At 52.5% G+C, this 22,165-nt stretch overlaps 1 protein-coding gene across 2 annotated transcripts; it reads right to left on the bottom strand.

Moving 5' to 3' along the window:
• Positions 1 to 400: 400 nt before the first annotated feature.
• TRAM2 (translocation associated membrane protein 2) lies at positions 401 to 20,158 on the bottom strand. Of its 2 annotated transcripts, none has more exons than XM_079298641.1 (12): positions 19,945 to 20,158; positions 13,014 to 13,077; positions 10,066 to 10,175; positions 9,723 to 9,839; positions 8,157 to 8,215; positions 7,604 to 7,688; positions 7,439 to 7,509; positions 6,666 to 6,770; positions 6,407 to 6,565; positions 5,327 to 5,496; positions 3,982 to 4,784; positions 401 to 3,930 (listed from the first exon to the last, which is right to left on the bottom strand). In XM_079298641.1, exons 1-11 carry the CDS (start codon positions 20,062 to 20,064, stop codon positions 4,711 to 4,713), a joined length of 1,134 nt encoding a protein of 377 aa, XP_079154767.1. In that variant the 5' UTR covers positions 20,065 to 20,158; the 3' UTR covers positions 401 to 3,930; positions 3,982 to 4,710. The 2 variants fall into 2 exon arrangements, with proteins under 2 accessions (XP_079154767.1, XP_079154768.1); XM_079298642.1 differs by lacking the exon at positions 401 to 3,930 and having other exon boundaries at positions 4,211 to 4,348; positions 4,602 to 4,784.
• Between the last annotated feature and the right edge of the window lie 2,007 nt (positions 20,159 to 22,165).

The raw sequence follows: 22,165 nt of genomic DNA, 5'->3' as shown, positions 1-22,165 counted from the left end.
GTGCCTAACCACATCAGATAAATCATCTCCTCCAAATACCCTTATCCTCCACTCCCTCTGATGAAAGCATCCACAAATAATGAACTCTGGAGCAGCTGCCCATGCTCTGGACATGGGGAATGTGGGAAGAAGAATCCCAGCTGCAAGGGCTGGGGGTGACAGGACAAGGGGGAATGGCTTTAAATTGAAAGAGAGATTTAGATTGAATATTAGGGAAAAAATTTTTTCCTGTGAGGGTGGGGACACCCTGGCAGAGGTTTCCCTGTGGAAGCTGTGGCTGTCCCTGGATCCCTGGAAATGTCCAAGGCCAGGCTGGATGGGGCTTGGAGCAACTGGGACAGTGGAAGTGTCCCTGCCACATGCACAGCTTAGCAATATAAAGCATCAGTGGGAACAGCACTGGAAGAATCTATGCCTTTTATTTATTTATTTCAGAAAAATACTTCTGCTGAGTTTATCACAAAAGTCACTGAACAATGAACAACAACAAACAAAATCCGTACAAAAACTGAAGTGACAGGCAGAATGAAACAAACAGGATAAAATACCAGAGATTGTTAATTCCCCCCACCCCCTCCAAAATCAGGAAATTTGCACTAAAGCATAAATATGAAAGAACAGACATTTTCCTCAAGTTCCTTTGCTGAAGTTTCTGTAGACAAGTTCAACATTTTTTGAGGAAAACCTTCACACCTCTGCCTGGCTCTTCCAACAGCCATTCTTCCCAGAAAAACCCCCCACAGAGCTCCAAGGAGGAAAAACATACTTCACTGCATAAAACCTACTAAACCAACCCATGAAGTTTCCTGGAAGGCTGTAAATCAAACCCCATCATCTCCATCCACTGCTGACACAATCTGGGGTCCATGTACCAAAGGCAGGAGCCTGAGGCTGCTGTAAACCCCAGGCACTGCAGCCAAGGCAGGGTGGCTCCAAGCTTCCAGAGTCACCTGGAGGCAAGGAAGAGACATCCCAGAGTGGCCACTCTTCCCTCCAACCAGAAAGCCTACCAAAAATACCTTTTAAAACACTGAGTTGAGGATAAGGAGACCTACAGGGGAACTGGAACTTGGCTACTACTAACCCAAACATGATGAATAAGAAGGAAGAATCCTAAACAACAACAACAACAACAAGACAAAATGTGACTGTAATGCCCCATAATGTAAGAGTCACTCAAAAACTGTATGTGAAATGCTACATCTGTTCTTCCTCCACCCCTTTCTCTTCCCAAGCCCATTCTCCAACTAAGACAAGAAGATAGAACTAGTGCTGGTATTTCACAGCTCTTCTAGGCTAAGAAAGGAAAACACTACACTTCACCCCAAAAACCACAGGCTACTCAATTCCTCACCTCCTTAGGTTGGGTAATGGACACAGACTACTAAAGCAGCCTCAAGCCCATGGGAAGGGTGCAAGGAATCATGTCCCACTGGAAGTTTTGGATAATCTCCATCACCTTCTGCACTGTGGTGGACAAGAGCTTCTGTTTGGGGTTGGATCTTGGTGTTGGATTAAAGGTTGGATTTGATGAGTTTGGAGGCATTTTCCAACATTACCCAACAATTCCATGATGTTTTCTGCAGGGCTTGACAAGATGGGGCAGGAGAAGAGCATCCACTAAAGGGAAGTGAGCTCGTGGCATTTCATAGGCAGAGCAGCCAAGGACAGACTGACCACGAAGGGCTTGCAGTGAAAATGCTCCATGAAAAAGCTCTTTGGGCTGAAAGGAAGGCTGGATCTGCTGAGAAATGACATGGACACAGGAGCAGTTGCTGCAGGCTTGCAGCCCAGGGATTGTGCTTGCACTACAACACAGAGAGAGGAGCAGCCCGTGGCAGCCCCTCTGATGGAGAGGGAATTGCAAATCTCCAGGATGACAGTGGATATTGCCTCACAACAAAGACTCAGCTCAAAAAAAAAAACAACAACAACCTGCCAGGTTTGGGTCTAACAGAAGGATGGGGATTTCTGAGGACTAAATATAGGGAAGGACTTTAAAAAAAAAAAAAAAAGCCCCATATCTATAGGTTTAAAAAACCAAAATCATATAAAGAAGACATGGAAATGCTTCAAAAACAGATGTCCCTTTTCCTGGTAACTCTACCAAAAAGAAAACAAAACACACCTAAATGTAGCATATGTTGTACATACCTAGTAACAAAGGAGGGGGTTCAGCTAATGTCATAGTGCACAGAGAGGCTACAACATAAGGCACTTGGGATACAAAGCATCACCAGCTATGGCAGAAGAGATAGGATTGTGCAAGTGGAAAAGCTGCCTGAAGCCAAGCAGGCAGGAGAGGAATCATTCAGCAGCTGTGGTTTTGGGGAGCTCCATGAGTCACCTGCTAACAGAGTCAGCAGCTTGGCTGTTGTGAGGCCTGGCCAAGGGTCTGGGGAGGTGCCAGCCAGATGTTCCTGGAGGGCACTGACAGTGGATGAGAAGAGGCAGGAGAAAGGAAAAACCTCTCACACAAGACTTTTTCCATGTCACCCCCAACATAAAGCTCTTTCTCCCCAAGTCATGCTGCACTGTGGGTCTTGCTGCTGCCTCTGAGCCAAAAAGTGTTTTATCCTTTATCCAGCAGAGGCTACAAGGAGAACTGGCAAGGTACCACCCAGGGCTCTGCTCCAGCCTCCTTCCCCAGCTCCCCTGAAAATGGGGAAAGCCCTCTCCTGCCAGTATCCCTCACTGGACACTCGAATGTTGTGGGGATTGAGGAACAAGTGGAATTTGACCAATTGTCCTCACATCCCTGCATGTTTTCTCCTTCCAGTGCCTCCTCTGCAAGGAGAGGGGGAAGAAAGGAAAGACACCCAGAAAAATGGGATCAAACCCCAACTCAACTCAAAGAGGGGCAGAAAATCAACTGTCACCCATTCCTCAAAACACAACTGGTGTGAAGGACAACACCAGCCTCAGGCTGGAATTGCACTCGGAGAGAGCCAGAGTCCAGCTGCCTCCAAGGGCTGAGCCAGGGGCAGGCCAAGGATCAATCCTGGACTGCACATGGAGAGCACCCAGCTCTGTGTCCCTCTCCTCACCCAGCCAAGGGGACACCACGAGTCCCTGTTTCTGCTGTGGCAAAGCAGAACTAAAGCTACAGCTGACTTCGCTGCACAAGGGGCACCAACAGCAAAGCCCAGCTCAGGAACTGCCCCAGGGCAGTGTGGGGACAGAGGGGCCACTGCTGCCCACCTGCCAAACCCAGCCTGGAGTGGCACCCCAAAAAGAAGTGAGATGGCACTCACCCACGAAAGCCCAAGCAGATGCTGCTCCCCAGCAGAGGGATCAAGCTGGTGGGATTTGGCTTTCCACAAAATCTCTTGCCAGCACATGGAGGTGGCAGCGGGCAGGAGCAAGAGAGGAAAGTGGTCTGCAGCAACAGATGGCCTCTGAGGTAGATTTGAGACAACTCCATCTGCCAACAGCTACGTGTCACCAGCCAGGCTTTTCCTAAAATGCAAGCTGCTCCTTGCAGCCCTGGCCTCCTTCTCCTTCCTTCCTGTCATCTCATTCACAGCTCAGAAAGGGGTGAAGGGGCTAGGATTTTTGGAAGAAACCCTGGATTTGATAGCACCTTGGGTGGATACAAGCACTGTATCCTTTGGAAACAAAGAGTGAGGCTGGTGGCTGCCGATGGCACGGCTGGACTGGTACTAGGGACGAGGAAGGATGAGGTGACAGCACGAGGGGCACAGTCCCACTGATGCAAAAACCCTTTGCAGCAACCACCTGGATGTGGGCATGAGCAACAAGAACACCAGGTCCATGAAGCACAGACAAGCTGGCAGAGAGCCTGGGCTGCCAGGAGCCAGGCCAGTGCTCAGAGTGGGGCAGGACTTAAGGATTCATGTGGAACTGAGGATGTTGCTGTCCCATAACAAAACACTGAGAGCTACAGAGCCCTGGGCCCAGCTCTTGGGGCTGGGAGTCTCAGAACAACCATGAGGCAGCCAAGAGAAATCCAGCTGGGACAAGCAAGGGCTAGGAGCTGGACCTTCCACATGAAGAAGGAAGTCCTCTCTCTTCTCTGCTGCCCAGCTCTCAAAAATTCTCAAAAAGGGTTCAGAAAACCCCAGTTAACCAGACCTCACCAGGAGACAGGACAGGGTTGAGTTTCCTCCATCAGACCCTGATGTCTCTTTGCAGCATCACCATCCTGCTGAGTGCTGACCAGATGTGCCCCATCTCACCTGAGAGCACCCCTGAGCCTCAGATCTCACAGCCCCAGCACATTCCCCCAGGAATCTGATCCTACAACACACACATTTGGTGCCTTCAAGCTGTCGTGGCCCTGTCCCAGGGGCTCAGGGAAGCACCATGAAGAGAGGGGAGGAACATGCTGTAGGAGAAAAAAGGATTGTTTGGAACCATCTACGATACATTTGCAACCATTAACCAAAATAACCGAACGCTAAAATAGAAAAGGAAAAAAAAAATTGCACGCTGGTTTATGATCAAACAGAGGAAGGCAAAACCAGGAGGGCTGGAAAATGTTCCTATGAGGGGGATGGGAAAAGGGGAAAGGGGCTTTTTTGGTTTTATTGCAAATGGTTCACGAGAGCAAGAAAGGAAGGGAGGTGAGTGAGAGACACCTTGGGAAGACGATCCCGAGCCTTTCCAGACGCCACTTGTGAGGAGCAAGAGGAGGAGCTGCTCAGTCCTGGTCTCTCACCCTCCTCCCCAGGACACAACCCTTGGCTTCTAGGGAGACTTGAGCTTCTTAGTGCGAGGTGAGGTTCCGTTCTCTGCTTTCACCACTCCGTTTTCATGGTAACCTGGGGGTGGCAACAAAGGGACATGGAGATGGTGAGGGGTCTGAGGGAACTGGGGGTGTTTAACCTGGAGAAATGGAGGGTCCACAAGGGAGGGACCTTCTTGACAGGAGGGTGCAGCCAGGTGGGGCTCTGCTTCCAGGGAACAAGGGATAGGACAAGATGAAATGGCCTCAAGCTGCTACAAGGGAGGTTCAGGTTGGACATTAGAAGCAATTTCCTCACAGAAAAGGTAAATAAATAAACACTGGAATGGGCTGCTCAGGGAGGTTTGGAGTCACCACCCCTGCAGATGTCCAAAGAATTCAGCACTCTGGTCTGGATGACACCAGACAAAGGTCAAAGGCTGGACTCCATGACCTCAGAGGTCTTTTCCAACCTAAACCATTCTGTGATTCTACGGAGAAAAAAAACTTGTCCCTCGCACAAGCCAAACCCTTTATCCTCTCAGGCCTCACAGACACAGGGAAAGCCCTAAGACATCAGGACACTGCTGGGGGGATGCTGAAGCCCAGCACGGAGAGTGGCAGCCCTGCAGCACTCACCCGAGTCCCTCTTGAGCAGCTTGCTCTGCTGCTTGCTGCCGGTGCTGGCGGCGGCGCGCTTGCGACTGCTCTGCTCGTGCCAGTATTCCCTCCAGCGCCGCAGCTGGAAGTGGATGAAGCGCCACATCACCGAGGCCTGGAAGAGGCACACCAACAGCAGCACACTCATTCTGCCAGGGGCGGAGAAGAGGCAGCCTGAGAACACGGCAGAGAGGCCCCGCCTTCCCCCTGCACCGGGGATGGTGCCTGAGCTCTTGTCATTGTCCCTCCAGCCACCACCTCTGCTTTCTGCCACCCCTGAGCCCAGAGCAGACACATTCCTGTGCTTAGCACCGTAAAGCCCTCAGGTTTTGATTCATTGGTTCTTTCACTTTAGGGCAGGAATGGATGAACAGCATCATCTCAACCAGCACTGCCCAAAACACAATGTGACACAGTCAAGGTATGATGTCCCTGGATGATCTAAAAGGTGGAAGGGAGGTAAAAAAGACCCTCAAATCCTCAGGTGTGCCAGCAGTCCTTGCTTCAAGAAGCTTGGTAATGACCATGTCTAGCAAATTCTGAACTGAACCCACAGCTGCTGCAAGGGTAAGAAATGCTCCCACACTGCAAGGCATGAGGAGCCCATTTCACCCTCTGCTTCCCACATCAATGGGCAGCAAAACATGGCCAAGCAGAAGAGAAAATGCCTTTTCCTTGACCACATCCATGTAAGTGCACTTAAAGGTACAAGAGGGAGCATTTCTTCAAGACAGGCTTGCACTTTATAACTTCACCTGATTAACTCTTTATTTCCTGAGCTTTCCTCTCTGTTTTGGCTCTATGTAACCTTTAAACCCCTCCTTGTTTCCTCCACACCCCCTTCAGCTCATTAAGGCCTTCCCCAAATGGAATCAGGACCAGATCCTCACTGTCTGGATCTCATTAGGATGCAGCTTGGAACAACCTGGTCTAGTGATGGTATCCATGTCCATAGCAGGAGTTGGAATGAGATGATCTTTAAGGTCCCTTCCAATCCAAACCATGATTTCCAAACTCAGCAAATGACACAACCAAGGAAGGCACAGGAGACATTCCTACCTGAAGAGGATATTGTTGAAGAGGAAGCTGAAGAAGTTCCCTCTCTCAGGGTCCAGGGCCTGGCTCTCCACGCGTGGCAGCCCGAAGCCGATGACCAGGATGTACAAGGTGAGGGTGAAGAGTCTGGTGACCACAAACACGACTGCCCAGATGTTAAACCTGCAGGAGGGCAAGCAGAGGTGTGGGCAGGAGCAGCCCCAGAGCTGACCCAGGAGGTGAGAGCAAGAGGATGGGAGGCACAGGCAGCTCCCCTGCTTACAGCTTCTCGTTGTTCTCGTCCGTGAAGTAAACCAGCCGCGCCATGTGGAAGAAGAACTCGGCCAAGTACTGCAACAGCAACAGGATCAGCCCCAGGCGGGTTAAGCTGGCAGAGAAGAGGAAGAAAAAAGCATTACTGGGCTGTCCAGCCTTCATCCTTCAACTTTTATCCTTCAAATCCAGCTACAGCCTCAGCCCTCATGCAGTCCATGAGCTGCAGCGCCAGCCCAAAGTCAGACCTCTGTGCAGCAATGGGGTAGGACTGCAATAAGGGAAATCCCTGTCTACAAACCATGAACATAGTCCAAAACACTAGCAGGGCTGGGATGTATCCAACACAAAACCTTGTGGCTAGTAAGGCTGCTCTGCTTTTTATCAGATAATGGCTTGGGTGGGACGGGACCTTAAATCTCATAATCTTATTCCAACCCTCTGACCTGGACATCTTCCACTGTCCCATATTGTTCTAATGCCCATCCAACCTGGCCTTGAACACTTCCAGAGATGGGAAACCCTCTGGACAACCTATGCCAAGTGCCTCACCACCCTATAACAGGCAAAAATTTCTTCCCAATATAAAACTCTCCTCTTTTAGTTAAAACCATCCCCCTTGTCCTATATACCAGCCTAGGTAAAAAATCACTCTCCACAGAAACAATCCCATTTATTCCTTCTAAACCCCTCACCCCACTGAGGATTCCCAGGGCAAAAGCAGCTGCCCAGCCCTCTCCTGGTGTGGGAGGGGGTGCTGAGATGCTGAGGCAGGTGACTCACTTGAGCAGGTAGGCGCCGGCGATGTGCAGCAGGTAGAGCGCGATGCAGCGCAGCTGCCGGGGGATCTCCTCCTGGCAGGGCCAGAAAAGCCAAATCAGCCCCTCTGCCCTCTCCAGCCACCCTCTCCCACAGCCCCCTCTCCCAAAAGCCCCCCCTGGCTCTCACCTTGCGGACTTTTTGGAAGTAGAGCTCAGGCAGGGCGTGCAGCCAGTACGCCAGCTGGCACAGGTAGAAAAACTTCACCTGGTACCTGAAATGCAGGAAGGAGCCACGTGAGCCAGCCCAGGCCATGGCAGGACCCGAGTGCCAAGACAGCTTTGGGCAATCCCTCCACTGTTTCAGAGCCATGGGATTTAGGAGAAATCATTTCAGGGCTGAAATTATTTGTTGAGCTGAGAGAGCTGCACATTGAGTTTAACCAGATGCTCTTAGCAAACCTCAATTTTGCAAAAAACCAAGAAGGAAGAATCATCCCCCACTACATTTGTGCTGTGAAAAATGAACAGCAAAGAGACTTTCCCAAGGTGATGCAGGAAACAGGCAGGATGAGTATTCCTGACGAAACCCTCTGGAACACCTCACAAATGAGATATCCCCATTCCCCATGGTCTCACTGCAGCAGGGTGCTGGGCTGTCAGCTCCCCACTCCCAGCAGGCAAAACCATGCAGAGGAAGGAAGTTGCCAGCCCCAGAACAAAATGCCCTCACAAGTGCTTACGGCAGATAAACATGCGGGTAGTTTTCCCACAGACTCCGGGGGTTTGAAATGTATCCTTCCTGAAAAAGAGAAGAGAGGCAAGGCTTCAGCAAAACAAAACAGCTTATGAGAGGGTGGGCTGATGGTACAGTGAAACAAGGAGCTGGGGATGACTCCTGAGTCTAGTCACAGCCTGCAGGAAAAAACACATTCCCATTCTAAAATTTCACCAGGCCCCTTGTTTGGGGGCTGAAGTTGCCTGCTCAGTTGCACAGAGGTCCCAAGTTCAGGAGAGGATATTTTAGGGTTTGGAATGCTTTGGAGGGGTAGGGGTGAGATTCTTGTAGCATGGCTCAGGGAGCTGTGTGCATGGTCCAGAGGCTTCTTCCCCACTAGCATTTCCAACCACTTAAGCAACAAGAAGTACTTCTGAAGAGAAAGCAAAAAAACAAAAACAACTGGATATGAATAGGACAGTTTCATTTTCTACCTCTTGCCTTACAGGATGAGCCTCCCTTCTCACTCCTGCCACACGGATGCTGCCCTGGCTTTGCAGAGATGCTGGCATGGAAAATTTGTCCTGCCCAGTCACCATCATCCATTCCCTGTCTGTCCCAAGACCTTTTATTCAGTTGGGGAAGGCCAGGGATGCACAAGAGTGACCTGCTCTGCACATGCTGGGTGTATTTGGGGAGCACATCACAGCAATGTGGGTTGTACAGGAGGGTCCAGCCCCACAGATGCTGAGGAATGGGTCTGGCACTGGGCAAGGGGTGCCCCAAACCAGCCCAATCAACTGTTTTGCCTAAGTTTTCTTCCTCAGAGCCCTATGGGGCAGAGGCAGTTCCAGCAGATCTCTAGAAATGAAGGGAAAAGCAGCTCTCTAAGAAGGGCTGGCAGGACCCTCTTAGCAGTGGAGAGAGGATCTGACCCCAAGGATCCATCCCCAGAACCACTGGAGACCACAGCTGGATCCCAGTGGCTGCAGAGAGAAAAACATCATCACTTCACACTGCTAAAATGGTAGATCTCACCCACACTACCTGTTCTTTCCTCCCCCTTCCTTCCCAAAACGAGTTTTCCCTCTGAATTCTTTGGGTTGACACATCCCCAAGGAACAGCATGGTTTCCCTGTTTTCAAAGATTTCCTCACCACCAGCTTGCCAAGGAAGGAACCATAAAGAGGGATCTCAAAATTCTGCCCATTAGCCCCATGACCCTGCAAAAGGCACCCAAAAACCTCAAGGCACTGAATGTACATAAGGAGGAAAAGAAGAAGCTGAGAAAGGCAGCAGGTCTTGGAGCAGAGGATGGAGATGATGGGGCCAGGCAGGATTGCTGGGGCCCAGCTCTACAAATATTTCACAGCCCATTTACCTGTGCCTTGTACAGCACAGGAGAAAGATCTCCCAAAACTTCCCTCATGCAGTGGTTGGAAAGATCCACCAGAGCTGAAAACTGAACTGACTGCAATGTGCCTGTTATGGCCCAGAAGCTGGCTGGGGACTCTGCTGCCTGTGGGATTTTGTGCTCCAGAAGCCACACATCCCCCTGGAAACCCAAATGGCAGCCAGCCCTGTGCCTTACCGTCACCACGACGTACAAGCACCAGATGACAGAGGTGAGGTGGAAGGCAACCAGCTGCCCTGACTCATTGAACTTGCTGTGCTTGACTTTGGAGAGATGCAGACGCCTGTTGATTTTCTGGGAAGGAGCAGAGGGAGAGACAAACAACAAAAAGACCATGAGCCACCATCAACTCTCTCTCTCCTTCTCCTCCTCATCCAGAGCAGCCTACAGAGATGAAGGCTCACTCATCACCACCTCAACCCCCAGACCACCCCCAGAACAGCATTTCACTGCAGCAGGAGCAGAGCCCCCTGTGGGATTTGAGGGATTTTGAGGACACAGGACAGGGAATGGCGCTCACGTCCAGGGCGTACTCCTGCACCACCGCGTGCAGGATGATGGCGATGAAGATGTAAAAGAGGATGGTGACCAGATCCTTCAGCCCATAGTGATACTGGACCAGCTCCCCATCTGCAGAGAGACCAAAGTGTGGGTCAGACCCCCATGGCCCAAAGGATTGCCAGGGAAGGGCTTAGTGGGGAGCAGCTTGGATGGGGACACCAGAGAGGGGTCATGACAATGCCAGTGGTGGGAAAAGGGCTGTCCCCAGGGTTAACTCATGGCAGAGGAGGGTGGTTTCCCCTCTAATAGGTTGTGTTGGGTTGATGTGGCCAGAAATGTGTATTCTGTCACCATCTGTTAAAACCAGGTGGAGTAGTGATTCCTTATCTCATGGCACATATTCTCTGCTAATGGGCCATCTTTAAACCAGCTGGGCAATCATCTTTATCTTCCCACAGCCCATCCTCCCTCCAGGAGATATCTCCTGTTCATGGCCACTGAGTCCCAGTGCATGGCTGATAAAATTCCATCATCCCACTGGGAGATGCTCCAGCCAGGGGAGGAGACAAGCCTTTCCTACCCAGACAAAAAATGAGATTTGGAACACCAGAGCAGCCTTTCCACTGGATTCCAGAGGAAAACTGGACCTTTCCACATCATCCCTGCACCTTCAGAGGACACTGCACCTTCTCCAGGAGCACTGCTCCAGCTGAACCACATCTGCCCCTGCAGGAGGATGCAGCCACCATGGAATGGGACTGTGCCACCACCCTGACTGACTGACAGGTGTCAGCTTGGATTCTGACTCTGGCAGGGTTTGGGATTGTTCTTTGTAATACTGTATTTCTATTTTCCTTTTCCTAGTAAAGAACTGTTATTCCTAATTCCCATCTCTTTGCCTGAGAGCCCCTTAATTTCAAAATGACAATAATTTGGAGGAGGGGGGTTTACATTCTCCATTTCAAAGAGAAGCTTCTGCCTTTATTGGCAGACACCTGTCCTCCAAACCAGGACATAGGTACACACCTCAAGGGAGGGGACATTGGGGACACTAAAAGCTTCCCCCTGCCACTGGGGACAGCTCAGCTGTGGAGATGGGAATTTAACACCTGGAGGGATGAAGACATTGGAGGCTGAAGCAGGTGATGGGATCAAGGAACATCAGGGCTTGGGATAGGATTTCCACCCTCTCAGTTATGATTTAACACTTCCTTATGATTTCCCATTCCTCCCTGAAAACTGCTGGAGCAGGATTCAGCTGCTATTCAGAGATCTGAGGCAGCAGCACAGGGCTGGTGGAAGAGAAATAGGACTCGTGGGAGGCTCTTCTGGAGCAACAGGAGACCCAAGAGCACCCAAAATACCCCAGACATCTGCATTTAGGTGACTATTTGCAGCCCTGAAGCTTATGGGAAGAAGCAGAGTTGGGAAGGCTGAAGAAGTATCATATGAAGCTCAGCAGACCCCTGGCTGCTGCTCTCCCTCATCCTGATCCTCTCCTGATACCAGTGCTGGGAAGAGACTGCTCTGTCACCATCCCTCTTACCCTAAACAAAGCTTTAGTCCAGATTTCTAATATTTGAATGGGATTTATGAACACACCCTGGCCCAAGGATATGGAAATACCCTGTCCTTAGGAGTCCCTGTGCTGTGCAGACCCAGAGGTAAAAATGGTTCCTGTAATCCCATATCAAGGTAAAAGACAGAACTGCAAGGCCAGGGAAAATAATATCATGTGCATGTGCTCTGCCTCCTCTCTCCAGGGCACCTCAAAAGCTCTAGCAGGAACAATTTGAAATTTAGAAAAATTGGAAAAATTGGAAAAATTTAGATTGGAAAAATTGGAAAAATTTAAATTCCTCCCAAGAAGCTGCTGCACTAATATCTCTCTCCCCACTAGCTCATGCCCTATATTGATACCACAATACCTGGTCCTGGGGAGGTGTTTCTGTGCCCACTGGGACTTCTCCTATCAGGAAAGAATAAATCCCTTAAAAACCAGCAGAGGAAGCTGTCTGGACTGTGCCACAGGGGAGAAGGGACCACAATTTAATCTGGAAGCTGAATGATTCCTTCAGCCATAACCAAAAGCCTTTAAGGGCAGAGCTTTCATCTTCCGCATGTCTGCCTCATTGTAGCTGCACTAATCCAACACCCTGCTCTTTCTCTGGGTGATTACTCAAACACTCCCAATTAACTGCACTTTTCTGCCACCAGGCCAGGCTTTGTGCCCCAGGCATTTGGCTCATCCTGAGCCCAAGCTTTACCCAAACCACCTCCTGCTGTCTCCACTCCAGTGCCCAGATCCCTGCCAGACCCAGAGGGGCTGTGAGCCAGCAAGGCAGCAACCAGCAGGCAAAACAGGAACAGGGGCTGCTGCCTGGGAGCTGGGACACCTCCTCTGGTCTGCTGAGTTCTGGGCTGCAGCAGCTCAGAGCCTCCTGGAATTTAATCTTTGTGAATCAGCACAGGGATGCTGCACACCACGTGCATCTCCACATCCTCCTCTCCAGGTGCCATCCCCAAAAATCAGCAGGACAGGGATGCAAGGCACAGCCCCTGCTGCTTGGCAAAGTGATAAATAAATCCCTTCTGCTCCCCAGGGGACAGGAAGCTGCTCCAGGCAGACACACAGTTGCATACTGCCTGACTAGGCTTGGAGCAGCATCCTCACCCTGCAGGGAATACAGAGGGGAATGGCCATGGCAAAAAAAGAGACCCCAAATCCCCTGGAAAGCATTTCTTCCCAACCCTGGCAGACATGACCAGAGTGCTCTGAGCCACTCAAACTTTGCTTCTTCCCAAAATATCTTGTTTTTAACATCTCTGCCAGACTGCATTTACTGCCAGACAAGACCCTGAGCAGTTGATCAGTAGAGGGTGAGCCCAAGCCAGCTGGAAGTGGGGATTTGGGGCAGAGCAAATTTAACTTTCCCTTGGGATCTGTGGAGCAGAGGCATCTCTCACCTGCTGTAGGCACACTAACATTATACTGAGGTAAGATGAACAGGAAGGCAGTCTTGGCTGTGACCTGTCAAAGACACAGAGGGAGAAACCAGTCAGTTGTTAAATCCATTCCTCTGGACCAGTTTTTTCCTATCAAAATGGGAAAGGCAAATCACCCAGGGAGATGTGCTGGCACCAGTTTCATTTATAGAAACACTGATCCTCACACTGGTCACCCACAAGATCCTAGATACATGTCCAAAAAGGGAAAAGAAAGTCTTGAATTAGACATGAGGACATCCAAAAGCCAGGGCTGTGCTGCTCACTCTTCATTTATTGAATCATATAATCGAATAATGGAATATTCTGAGTTGGAAGGGACCAAAAAGATCATTGAAATCCCACTCCTGTCCCTGCACAGGACACCCCAAGAACCCCATCCTGTGCCTGAGAACGTGGCCAAAAGCCTTCTTGAACTGTGTCAGGCTTGGGGCTGTGACCATTCTCTGGGGAGCTCAGGGTGCCCAGCAACCCTCTGAGGAAAGAATCTTTTCCTAATATTCAACCTGAGCCTTCTCTGACCCAGCTCCAGCCATTCCCTCTGGTCCTGTCATTGATCACCAGAGAGGTGGCCATTGACTAAATTGCTTTTAATTCAAAGGACTGATCCTCCCCAGCAGCAAAGCAGGAGCCTTTGTGGGGGTGGGGCAGAGCATCCACCCCACAGGACACCCCAAAACTGCACCTCCGAGACCAAAGCACCTTCTAGCTGGGGCCACAGCAAAATCCAGACATCCAACACCAAACATGCCTTCACCCCAGCCAAGCCCACTGGCAGCAGGTCACCAGATTTTCCCTTTCCAGTGGCTCCAGTGGCTCCCAGCCAACCCTCCAACACTTCACAAGCACCCACCCTCAAACAAAACCATTCCCAAGACCAATGGAGATGAGCTTCATTTCACACAGTTGTGGCTGCCACTGCTTCAGAGCTGCAGGTTATTAAAATCCCAGCTGGAAATTGCTCCACAGTTTCTGGGGGAGACAGGGGGACTTTGCCAAGTGTTCCCATTCTGCCACCACCAGCATTGAGCAACTGGTGCAAGCAGCCCCAGCTCAGGGACAGCCAACTCCACAGCCTGTTTTTGTGATGTTTGGGCATTTTATTGGTTTTCCACTTTAAAAAAGAAAAAAAAAAAGGGGAATCCCACATGTTGTGCTCTGTTTGTGGAGGAGTAGATGCAGAAGATGGAGACCATGGCCAGAGTTTGGGGTGGGAATGGAAAAAGTGCATCGCCCGGCTTCAAGCTGGCTGAGGGAGACACTTCTGGCTCCTGCAGGCCTTGCTGGCTGGGAAAGCCAAGTTGCTTCATCCCAGAGCTGTACAGCTCATCTAGGACCTGGAGCTCACCTCCAAACCTTGCCACAGGCTGGCACAGGGCATGAAACAAAGGCATGGAGCCAGTGGTGGCTGTGGTGCTGCAGGGATGGGCAGCAGGGATGACGTGCTAATGGCAGCAGGCACTGATGGATTTACAGCTCCCTGAGTACCTGGCTGACAGCCATTGCTGTAAACAGCTGGAAACAAGATACCATCTGCAGGTGAAGCCTCCCAACCTGCTGGAGAGGAGGTTAGGACAGAGTTATGAGTCCAGGAAAGACCCCAGAGTATTCCCAGGGTGGGAAGCAATGACAGACAGAGCTCAGCCCCAGCACAGTTTCCAAGGATTGTCTTTATCTTTGTTCCCAGAACACCTTGTAGGAAGGTTCTTCCATCCACTCCAGCATCAGGCAATGCTTTGTCCCATCTCCACACCTGCCTTTGCTTCCTGTGGGCTGGAGAACCAGCAGCAGCTCTGGAGCCACCCCAGTACCCCTCTACCTTTCCTTACAGAGGGGTAGCAGGTGATTTCATAAAGTCTCAGGGAAATATTTTAACAACCAAAGGTAAATGTAACTTCCTAGATTCAGGCACCTGCAAGGCAAAAACCAGGTTTCCTTGGCTTGGGAAATAGGGATGAGCATCAGGGATGGCAAAACTCTTCAGAGCCTGCCTTGGGCATTTCACAGGCAGCCAGGGAAAGCAGAAGTTTGGAGTGGGAAGAGCAATGTGAGGATTATTCAGAGGCAGAAGAGTCACTGTCTGTTTGCTCTGAAACAAGATGCTGTATGGGAAAGGAAGTGCTGGGCACACTTCTGCCCTGCAGGGCAGTGAGTAGAGCCAGAGCTGCCACTAAACTGCTACTGGCAGGGGCAGAATTCATGGAATCATAGAATAATGAAGGTTGGAAAAGCCCTCAAAGATCATGGAATCCAACTGTTCCCCCAGCACTGGCAAGCCCATCACAAAACCACGTCCACAGGTGCCACATCTACACAAATTTTGAACAATTCCAGGGATGGTGACTCCACAACTTCCAGCCTGTTCCAATCCTTGACTGCCTATCCTGCAAAGAAATTTTTCCCCATATCCAACCTAATTCTCCCTGGCACAACTTTTCAAAGGGTGGGAGAGGGATTTGTGTCTATGGGACACAAAGAGCAAGGACTGTGTAGCAAATGCTGTATATTTATTTCCCATCCACTCCCTGACCTGCATTAAGGGCACCCCTAGACAGAGGAAGATGTTTCTCATCCCAGCCTCATCCTGCCTTACACGAGGGATGTGGCACTTGGGGACATGAGCTAGGGGTGGCTTTGGCAGTGCTGGAGGAATGGTTGGACTTGATGATCTTAGAGGACTTTCCCTACAATTAACGATTTTATGATTCTGTGTGCTTGAAGCAGATAAATTTGGGAAGCAGTTGTCCTGGGAGCTCTCTACAGCCATGAAGAAAGAACCACAGCCTCAGCAGTGAGTGGCTTTCTGCTGGTTAAGCCACTAACTCAAGGACCAAAGTGCAGATGGATGGTGAAGAGGCAAAACTCAACGTGTCCACTAAGACCAGAGTTTCCTGAGATGCCTGGATCAGCCAGGACATGGATGAGGCTGCTTCTCATGGCCAGAAATCAAATCAGCACATCCACCTTGCAGCCCTAAGTGGCAGAGCAATAGATAAAGCCAAGCAATCCCAGCACTCCCATACATTTACAATACCACCAGGTATTCACTCCCTGATAATGTGGTGATTGGAATAATCCACACTCCCAGTAGCCTGGAGCTTGCTGCCTAATACAGAGCAGCAAAGCTCTCCCCATCCTTTTTTAGAGTCTCAGAATGGTTTGGATTGGAAGGGACCTTAAAGATCATGTTCCAAACCCCTGCCATAGGCAGGGACATCTTTCAGGGTGCTCAGAGCCCCATCCAGCAATTCAGAAGATGCTCTTTTTACCCCCTGCCATGAAACTCTCCACATCAAAATCCCAACTCCACTTGATCACATGAGCAAGTGGCTTTTTAACTAAGCACACACATCCAGGCAGTTTAGCACCTCTCCCAGAAAGTATCCACTGCAACTCTCAAACACAAATATTTTCAGGAATGAGGGATGATTTTTGAGCATCCTTCACCAGGACACTCTGTGAACTCCTAGAACAGCTTGCCCAGATTGGTTGTGGATTCCCCATCCCTGGAAGTGTTCAAGGCCAGGTTGGACAGGGCTCTGAGCAATCTGGTGGAAGTTGTCCCTGCCCGTGGCAGAGGGTTGGAATGAGATGAGTTTTAAGGTCCCTTCCAACTCAAACAATTCCAGGATTCTATGAAACACGTTTCCCTTCTCCAAAGCCTCATCCCAGTGGGATTTCTCTTCACCCCAGCCTGCAGCCCCCAGGCATGCCACCATCCCCATGGTCCTGCTTGAGTCAAAGCCACTCTGGAGCAAGGAAGCAGCTCCAAACCTCTGGCAGGGGAGGCTGGGGCAGTTTTCTGCAGTCAGAGCTGGGAAAATATTTCCAGGGCTTGAAAAACAACTCAAACTAATTACAGACAAAAAGCTGTCCAAAGGCTTTTCTCACAACTTTGAGTTTCTTTTCCTCCCCCTAGCCAGAGTTTATTGAAAGACAAACTGATCCACAGTATGGATTGACACAGGCTCTATATGTAAACTAAAGCCCAAACTTTGGACCAAAGCCTTCAAAGTAAACATCTGGCTTTGACAAAAAACCCTTCCCAAGGGTGGTGCAGCCCCTCTGCCCCCACAGACAAACTCATGACACGATTTCCACTGCCTCACCCTCCCTCCTGTTTCTTCCCTTTTAAAAAGTAAACCTAAATATTCCTTCTTTTTTACCTTTTTTCCACTCTCCCCCAGCAATTCAACCCTTACACCGCCTGCATGCCTCAGTTCCCACATCTGGCAAAGACCAGGGGAGGCAGGAACACATTTTGTTTTCCCTCATTAACAGTGGGAAGGCCTTAATTTTTAGAGTACTACGGAGGGGACCAGGAAGGGGAAAGTATATTTAGCAGGAAGCCTGGAAATAGCAGCTCATTTGTCAGCTGCCTTCTTCTGACAGTGTCACAACCCAGAGTTTGGGAGCCTGTGACTCACATCCCACGATCTGCACAGGGGGAAAGCCCAGCAAGGACATGGAACCATTCCTAAACAATGGTTTGTAACTTTATTTCATCATCCCATGCATAAGACTGAGCCTCAGCTTCCCCACCTTAGAGATTACAACAGCAGCCCCCATGTAATATAGAAACTTCTCCAAAGCCAGCAAAGTTTTCCCCAAACTCAACCTGACACTGTTCACAGGAGCCAGCCCAGGTGGGACACAGGTTAAACCCAGCCTATGCTTCATTTTTCTGCAAAGCAGGGTAGAAAAAGATATGCAAACTAATTTCTGCATGAGGATGGGAAGCACCTGTTTCACGTTTCTATGCAGAGTCACTCAAAATAGTTTTTCACCAAAAAAAAGGGGAGGTTTCTTTCTGGGCTCCAGCAGCCATGCACACGTGGCAAAATCCCTCTCTGGCACCAGGCAGTTGCACAACCAGGTGTGTTTTCACACCCTGAAGGCTTAGGGCTGGCTGGGAGGGAAAAATCCTTTGTAGTGCCCAGCTCAGGACAGCTGTTTTTGGGGAAACTCCCTCCAAGCCTGGGGCTTCCCTCTCATGATCCTCAAAAACACACACAACACTGGAATAATCAAATCACCTGAAACACCAAGGAGCAGCCTCATATCACCAAATCCCACCACGACTGGTACCTGCTCCCTGCCACAGAGGAATTGTCAGTTTGGTGAATCCATGTGGAAAGGTTGTGCAGCCAAAAAGATGCTCAAGGTGTAGCTTATGCTGTGCTTGGGCAGTGGGAGACCCATGGGAGTTCCCCAGCATCACCCTGAGCAGGGTGCTGGTGCAAGGAAGCAGACAGCTCCTGAGGGATGCCTGGGAAAAGGTTAAAAATCTTATTTGTGTCTTCCTAAAAAAACCTTCCCTGCAGGAAACAGCCTATTGTGAGCAGGATTCGGCCTTTTCCGCTGGGCCTGAGCTTGGCTGTGGCCACTGGCATTGGGGAAGGTGGAAACCTGGCTCAGGGTTGAGAGGAGGAGGGGAAGGGACAGTGACAGGTCCTCCTCACCATGCCAAAAATCACCAGAGAGGTGGCACAAATGGGCACCAATGGTTTGGAGGGCTGGGCAAGAGCAGAGGCTGATTTCTCCTCACCATATCAACCAAAAGAACCACAGCAGCAAGCCCAGGTACCACCTCTCCAGGATGGGGTTCCCAATATGCAACAAAACCATCTGCAGGGAAAAACCCTTAGACAGAGATGCAATGGCATTTTCTTTTTAAAGTACGAGTATGAAACTTGCAGCCCAACTCTGCAGCATTTGCATGTGGCTTTGGAATACAGCTGGGCCTCCTGGGTCGGTTTTGAAACCCTTAAATATATAGTTATATTATATATAAGACATATAAATTTCTATTATATATATTTATATTATTTATATTATATTTATATTAGGGCACAAGGACATTGAAAGGGCTTCGAGTGCCGCAAGAGACTCGTTCATTCAATGAGTTCGCAGCAAGAAAAGGAGGGGGATAGAAAAGCAGGGGGTTGCAGCGGGGCGGAATTAAGGAAATGGATTTCCTCCTCCCGCGATTTGCTACAGAAGGAGCCTTTCCTCCCTCGCCAGGCCCCCCGGCCACCCCTTTCCCATCCGGATTTGCTTTGAAACGTGGCACTGCCGAAGGGGAGGGCTCAGCGCAGCCGGCGGGGGGGTCCCGCTGACCACGGCCCGGAGCCTCGGCGTGGGATGCCCGGAGCCAAAAGCCAAGGGAAAGGAAAGGGAAAAAGCAAAGCAGGAGGAGAGGGAAGGAGCCGGAGCAGCGGGAGAGAGCGGCGCTCCCGGGGCTGGGACAGCGGGGACACCCGGCAGGGTGAAGGGATCCCGGGATGCCTTCCCACGGCCCGCGGGGACAAAGGCCCAGGAGACCCCGGATATCGTCCCACGGAGAAAACACCTGGAAAAGGGCTGCTGTTGAAGTAAAAAGGCCAAAAAACAAGGAAAAACAAAATCCTTCTATTTCCAAGAGCTGCGAATATCAGACAAGGCTTGGCTCCTCGCTGTGCAGGGATGATGTGCCCCTCAGCGCTTGGGACATCCCGGCAGCTGCGGAGGGTTTGGGGAAGGGGTTTGGGGAAGGGGTTTGTGGCAGGGATTCTGACACCCCCCGTGCTCCCCCTCCAGAGTCAGGGACCCGGCAGAGCAAGGATGTGCCAGCCCTAAAGCCAGCACCAGGCTGGCGATGTGGGGATGTGGGGACACTGCCCGGTGTGGGGAGCGATGGGAATGAATGGGGCGGCACCGCGAGCCCCAGACCGGGGGGTCCCGCACCCCACAGCCCCCTCACCGTGCGGAATGGGGGCGCCTGGCCCGGGTGGGGACAGCCCCGAGCCCCAGAGGGAGACACCCCAGGCAGAGCAAGGGGATCATCTCGCCCCCGGGGTGGGCACACACGGACAGCCGGTCCCGGCGGGGGGCGACGGCGGAGGGGGCTCACCTCGAACATGAGGGCGATGAGGACGCTGAGCACCAGGCAGAAGCCGATGTCGGCGTGGTTGTGGATGAGGAACTCCTGGCTGAAGAGCGGGTGGCTCTTGGCCCGCCGGCGGAAGGCCATGGCCGGGGCCGAGCCGAGCCCAAACTTCCCCGGGCCCCGCGGAACTTCGCGGAGCGCCGCGATGGCCCCGCGCAGGCGCCGCCGCTGAGCCCTCCCCGCCTCAGCCCGCCCGAGCCCGCCTCAGCCCGCCCGGCTCCGCTCGGCCCGGCCCGGCCCCGCCCCGGCCCGCGCCAGGACCGGCACCGGCACCGGCACCGCCCCGACCCGCACCGGGAGAGGGACCGGCACCGGCACCGCCCTGACCCGCACCGGCACTGCCCCGACCGGCACCGAGACCGGCACCGGCACCGCCCCGGTCCGCACCGGCACCGCCCCGACCGGCACCGAGACCGGCACCGGCACCGCCCCGACCCGCACCGGCAACGGCAGCGCCCCGGCCCGCACCGGGACCCAGGGTGGCACCGGGACTAGAACCGGGACTAGCACCGCCCCGACCGGCACCGGGACCGGCACCGCCCTGACCCGCACCGGGACCCCGGCTGGCACCGGGATCGGGACCATCACCGCCCTGACCCGCACCGGGACCGGCACCGCTCTGACCGGGACCGGCACCGGGACCAGCACTGACCCCGCCCCGGCCCGCACCGGGACCGCCCCGACCCGATTGACACCGGTACCGGCACCACCCTGACCGGCATCAGCTCTGAGACTGACACCGGGACCGCCCCGACCCGCCGGCACCGGCACTGGCACCACCGCAGCCCGACTAGCACCAGCACCGGTACCGCTCCGGCCCACACCGGGACCAGCACCGCCCTGACCAGCACTGGGACTGCTCCAGCCCACACCAGTACCGGGACCAGCACCGCCCCGACCGGCGCCAGGACCGGGACCGGCACTGGCACTGCCCCAACCCAACCCGACCCACACCGGGACCAGGACTGGCACTGAACCGGCACTGCCCCAACCACACCGGGACCGGGACCGACACCGCTCCAACCACACCGGGACTGGCATCGGCACTGACCCGCACTGGGACCCAGCCACAGAACCAAACCCAAACCGGGAGCCAGCACCTGACCCTGCTGCAGAGCTGGACCAGAGCTGGGCATGGGCCAGCCCCAATACTGGAACCAGACCTCACCCCAGCCATGGACACGGACCTGGCACTGGTCCAAGAGCTGGGAGCTGCACCCTGCACGGGATGGAAAGCTCGGATGTGGACCCAAACCAAGAGCTGAGACCTGGCACCGGGTGTAGACACAGACATGGACCCTTCCTTGGACCAAGCCCCAGCCCCAGCCCTGGATCCAGCCCCTGCTCCAGCTCAGCACAGCCCTGGACACAGCACTGAGCCAGGACCCAGCCTGGCACCAGACAGAGAACCCAACTCTGATCATGGCTCCAGCTTACCCCACGCACACCCCAGCACTCCACAGAGGGTGGAGGTATCCACTGGTTTTGGCACCCACTTCACATCTGCACCTCAGTACTGTGCACATCTGGACACTCACCCACGCTTGAACCCTGCTATTGTGTCTGTGGGGATGCCCACCTGCATCTGCACCCACCGTGTGCAGACAGCCTCCCACCTCTGCACCCACCTACCATGCACATCTGGGCTCCCATCCACCTCTGCACCCACCTACTGTGCACATCTGGGCTCCCATCCACCTCTGCACCCACCTACTGTGCACATCTGGGCTCCCATCCACCTCTGCACTCACCTACCGTGCACATCTGGGCTCCCATTCACCTCTGCACTCACCTACCGTGCACATCTGGGCTCCCATTCACCTCTGCACCCACCTACCATGCACATCTGGGCTCCCATCCACCTCTGCACTCACCTACCGTGCACATCTGGGCTCCCATCCACCTCTGCACCCACCTACTGTGCACATCTGGGCTCCCATCCACCTCTGCATCTGCCTACTGTGCACATCTGGACTCCCACCCACCTGGGTCCCAGCACACACCCCTGTGCACACCCTGACCCCTTGCTCTGCATCCCAAAGTCCCCATGCTGGACCCCAAATCTCCCTCATTAACTAGAGGCATGAGGTGCCTTCCCTATCTCACCCCCTTCCCAAAAGCACCCCCCAGCTCAATCTGGGGGTATAGCAGTGGGGACAGAGACAATCTGAACACGACTCCAGGG

The sequence above is a fragment of the Erithacus rubecula genome (assembly GCF_903797595.1).
Source record: "Erithacus rubecula genome assembly, chromosome: 2".
NCBI lineage: Eukaryota > Metazoa > Chordata > Aves > Passeriformes > Muscicapidae > Erithacus > Erithacus rubecula.
The sequence above is the reverse complement of the archived record's forward strand: the minus strand, read 5'-3'. Positions and strand labels throughout refer to the sequence as shown.